Source organism: Heptranchias perlo, unplaced genomic scaffold (assembly GCF_035084215.1).
Source record: "Heptranchias perlo isolate sHepPer1 unplaced genomic scaffold, sHepPer1.hap1 HAP1_SCAFFOLD_59, whole genome shotgun sequence".
NCBI lineage: Eukaryota > Metazoa > Chordata > Chondrichthyes > Hexanchiformes > Hexanchidae > Heptranchias > Heptranchias perlo.
Genome location: NW_027139612.1, coordinates 4,908,621 through 4,913,310, shown reverse-complemented (window position 1 = coordinate 4,913,310; position 4,690 = coordinate 4,908,621). Strand labels below are relative to the sequence as shown.

Here is a 4,690-nt window from a genome sequence, read left to right as displayed (position 1 = left end):
ATGGGATATTCAGGAATCGATCAGATAATGCTCAGTTATTATCCTGTTCTTGCAGCCATTGGAGTTCCAGGTAAGCCATTATCTCAGCTGTTAATGGTGAAAATCAGTGTTAACTCTGTTGCTTAACTTGGCAAATTATATTTTCTCCCTGCGTGTTTTACGGAGTCGCCTGTACTGTTCTGTCCGTTGAATGATGGAATGTATTAAGTCTCTTTCGGTCTTGTAGGAGCTGCATTATATCCGTAATGATTTTCGTGTACCCAACCCTGACATTTTTACTGGATTATTCTCTATACTGAATGTATTGTTGAACAATGGTATTTTCTTAACTTCTAAAAGTTCGGTCTTGAAGGAGTTACATTATATCTGTAGTGGACTTTCTACATCCAACCTCGGCATTGTTACTGGAATAATCACTGTACTGAATGTATTGGAGTCAGGTGTCTGGGCTCATCGCTGATGTCAGGCCATCGGGAGCTGTTAATAGTTTCATTTTGTGGAACGAACCGGTTCTGGAATATGTTTTCATTGATGTGTTTTCAGAGATTGATAATGAGACATCTCACGGTCTCAGCATTACAAGGAGGCAGCGCAATGTCCTTCCTCTCAGTTTGCTGCTGACTCTTTCACATCTCCTCCTCGGCTTCACTGTGGATGAATTCACTGACTGTCACTGGACTTCACTGCAAAATGAAATGTTTTGATGTTATGTTGTCTCAGTTTGCACTGTATCAGTTGGAATCAGGAGCCCTTCAATTTATCTGTCGATTATAAGTGTGATTTTAGCGTTTTGTTAATTGAACAGTCCCGCCATCGATCACTTTACTTTACAATAACAGGAGAAAGAATCTCAATTATTGTTAGATCTGTCTGGAAGAGGCATTCGATTCTGTTCATTCCACGATTTGTCGATGAAGTGAACAGTGTCGTTGAATACGTTTAGAATTGGATGATCTGTCGAAATATTAAACTATTCCATAGAGGGTTCATTATTGAACAAACTAACTGAGAATTGGATCGGTGGAACAGGGAGCTGGTGAACTGAATGCAGGAAAAGGATGATAGGATTTAATCGGATATGAAAATGGACTTGAGATAGGGAGTAGAGTGAGTGATAGAGAGGGCGACTGAGAGGGAAAGCGAGAGGCTGTGGTGTGAATAATTCATCAGAATGAACTGCTGAAACTTCCAGAACAATTAAATATAGAAAATGTGATTTGAAAGTGTTATTATGATGTGGTCAGATTGGGTGAGTTTTGATTGTGGGACTCGCTCCTCATGTTTATATCCCTGTCAGGTCCTCAGTCTGTTTTTGTGAATGTTCCATGTTTTCCAACTTGACACGAAATATAATTACAATTTACTTCAAGAATAAGATCGGAAATTTCTTGGTCATAATGAATTATTCGGATATTGTATGTTTAAAGCTCGGCTGAATTTAATGAACAAAGTGGTTGATTTCATTAATACTTTTCAATTTAAGTTTAATTGAATGTGCAAATTCAATTTATTGAACACATTTTATACCCAACACAGGTTCCCTGACACCAAAAACCACAGAAATGAACAGTTGAATGTAATAGTTGGATTGTGTTAGTGAGACCTACAGATTAGATTTCCTCTCACACTCTGCTGCAGCCTCGCCCTGTGAATCCCAGCCTCTCCTCTCATTGCAATGAATCATCTGTCTCCTCATCCGTTGCTTCAGTTTATCCGTTTTTCCAAACCATCTGCTCCTGACTCCCCTCCAATTCCTACACGTCCATGACCAACTAATCTTTTCCTTGTATGCCTCCCAATCTCACTCATTGTCGGTTCTCTTAACCCAAAGCAACACACCTCCCCCTCTCCCCTCATCTTCCCGACCCTTTGCTCTCTTTCCCTGTCCGTCTGTAGCCCAAATGCGGCTCCCTTCCCGCTGGGCACCGAGCCCTCACTCAGTCCTTCTAGTGGATCCGGTGCTCACGTTATTCACTTCCTGTATCCATCTCCCAATTAATTATTGATCATTGTGCTTGAAAACATCTCTCTGCCAGAAAGCGCTGCCCAGGTCAATCAATCACTTTCCACCCTTCGATGCAGAAACAAAGCTGGAAATTTCACCCCAGATCCTCTCAAGCTGCTGCTTTGGCTCCAGATCTGATCAGTAATTTCTCTGCTTCCTTTTCTCTCTCTTACAGTTAACTTGGTGGCGATTGTGATCCTGTCCCGAGGAAAGTGCGGTCTCTCCAAATGTATCAGTCGCTATCTGGTGGGAATGGCAGTGGCCGATCTCCTGGTGGTTATCACTGATCCGATATTGAACTCGATTAATGTGATGTATCTCCCAGTGTCATTCCTGGACATTACTCCCGTTTGTAGTTTTATTTACTTCTTGGGTTTTGCAACCACGGTGGTTTCCGTCTGGCTCACGGTCGCTTTCACCTTTGATCGATTTGTGGCCATTTGTTGTGAGAAGCTGAAAGCAAAATATTGCACCGAGAGAACGGCGGCTGTGGTTCTGGGAACAGTGAGTGTGATGGGCTGTTTGGAGAGTGTCCCCACGTACTTTATATATGAACCTAAATTTATAATTGATAAAGTTCCCTGGTTGTGTGTGGGTAAACTGAGCTTCCGTACTTCTCCCGCATGGGCCGCATTTGACATGGTGCACCTCATTTTAACCCCTTGTGTCCCGTTCGGTCTGATTTTGCTGTTCAATGTTCTCACGGTCAGGCGTATTTTAATATCCAATCGAGTCCGCAGGGGACTCAGGGGCCGCAGCAATGGAGAGGATCAGAGTGATCCAGAGATGGAGAACCGAAAGAAATCCATCATTTTACTCTTCAGCATATCGGGCAGTTTTATACTGTTGTGGCTGACACAGGTTGTATTTTATATTTATCTGCGAATTGTGGACTTTAGGCCTTTTTACTCCCCCTCTGACCCTAATTTTATCATAAATGATACAGGAAAGATGCTGCAGCTTCTCAGTTCCTGCACAAACACGTGTATTTATGTCCTGACCCAGACTAAATTCAGAGAGGAGCTGAAGGACGCGGTGAAATACCCATTCAATCTAATTGTTAAATTAGTGAAATCATAGAAAGAGCTGAAGGGTTTCAAGCACTAGAACTAAATCCCATTTCATACTCCATCCCCTACACTTCCCGGGGGATGGAAAGTACATTTTATATTAACAGCACAGAGTCCTGAAATGATATTAAATCTGATTCTGATGTTATATTTTATTGATAATCTGACCAATTGAGACAGCATTTACTCCACAGACGACACTTGAATTTTTGCTCGAAATGTCGGCACGAAGGAGCTCAGCTGGACTTGAACTAAATCACCACCCTGATAAATGGGCAAAGCTGGTAATTAAAGTAGCTGTTTATGGTGTGATTGGAATTTGCACACTCCATATAAATGGAGAGGGAGAAAGGGAGAGAGAGCAGAGAGGGAGAGACATAGAGAGAGACAGAAAAAGAGAGATAGAGACAGTCAAAGAGAGATAGAGAGAGAGACAGAGAGAGGCAGACAGAGAGAATGAGGCAGTCAGAGAGAGAGAGAGAGAGAGAGGCAGACAGAGAGAATGAGGCAGTCAGAGAGAGAGAGAGGCAGACAGCGAGACACAGACAGAGCGAGACAGACAGAGAGAAAGAAAGACAGAGAGAGAGAGACAGGGAGAGACAGAGAGAGCGAGAGACAGAGGAAGAGACAGACAGAGAGAGGCACAAGGACAAAAGAAATGTAACGATTTAAAAAGCGCAGAAAATTAAGAAAGAATCACATAAAAGGCAGAGGGAGTGTGTGAGAGAGAGACAGAAACAAATAAGGGCAGAGTCAGAGTTACTCAGAGAAGCAGAGAAATAAAGAGAGAGTTATTAAAACAGGAGAGAAAAATAAAGAGAGAAAGAAAGCGCATATAAATATGTGTATATACAGCATATATAAATTAAGAGAGAGAGAGAAAGCAGACACGGATGGAACGAGAGAGCGACACTGATAAAGAATTACAAAGTGATAGAAACAGAGAGGTAAATAGACGGAGCAATTCTTTCAGTATAATTAGAGACTGAGTGCACGGCAGAACAGGACAGCATAAGAAATAAAAAGACAGTAATAGAAAGAGAGAAAGTGGGATAGGAAGCATGGAGAATAATAGAAAACAGGAGAGAGGGAGAAATGCAAAGATTAAAATAGAGATTGAAAGAAATGGAATGAAACACAGAAACAGAAGCAACGAAGAGATCGAGAAGTCAAATAGAAACAGAGAGAAAGAAGTGGACAGAAGCAGAGCTGGAGAGAGTGAGGAGCAAACAGAATGAAATAATGACAGATAAAAAGGGAAGGAACCAGAAATGGGTGGAAAGAAAAGGGAAAAGTTGATCCACAGAGAGCAACAAAGACAGATATGGACAGACGAAAACAGAAAGAGAGAGAAGGATACGGAGACAGAGGTGGAAAGACAAAAGACGGATAATGTCAGAGAGAGGGAGAGAGAACGTGCGAGAGGGACAGGGAGGCAGATGGTAAAAAGACAGAGAAGGAAGAGAGAGAAGATAGGCAGCGACAAACAGACCGAGACAGAGAAGGAGGCGTATAGAAAAAAACAAGTTTGAAAAGATGGAGACATGAACAGCGACAGAGATTGTAGTAACAGTAGAAGTGGAAATAACAAGTAGAAAACACGCAGAAAATACAC

The 4,690-nt window shown here is 42.0% G+C and overlaps 1 protein-coding gene across 1 annotated transcript; it reads left to right on the top strand.

The window, feature by feature from the left end:
• Window positions 1-3,067, top strand: LOC137316339 (probable G-protein coupled receptor 139; the record flags this gene model as incomplete). Its single annotated transcript, XM_067980405.1, has 2 exons — window positions 1-70; window positions 2,181-3,067. Coding segments are annotated over exons 1-2 (957 nt in total), but the record flags the coding sequence as incomplete, so codon positions are not given.
• Window positions 3,068-4,690: the final 1,623 nt, after the last annotated feature.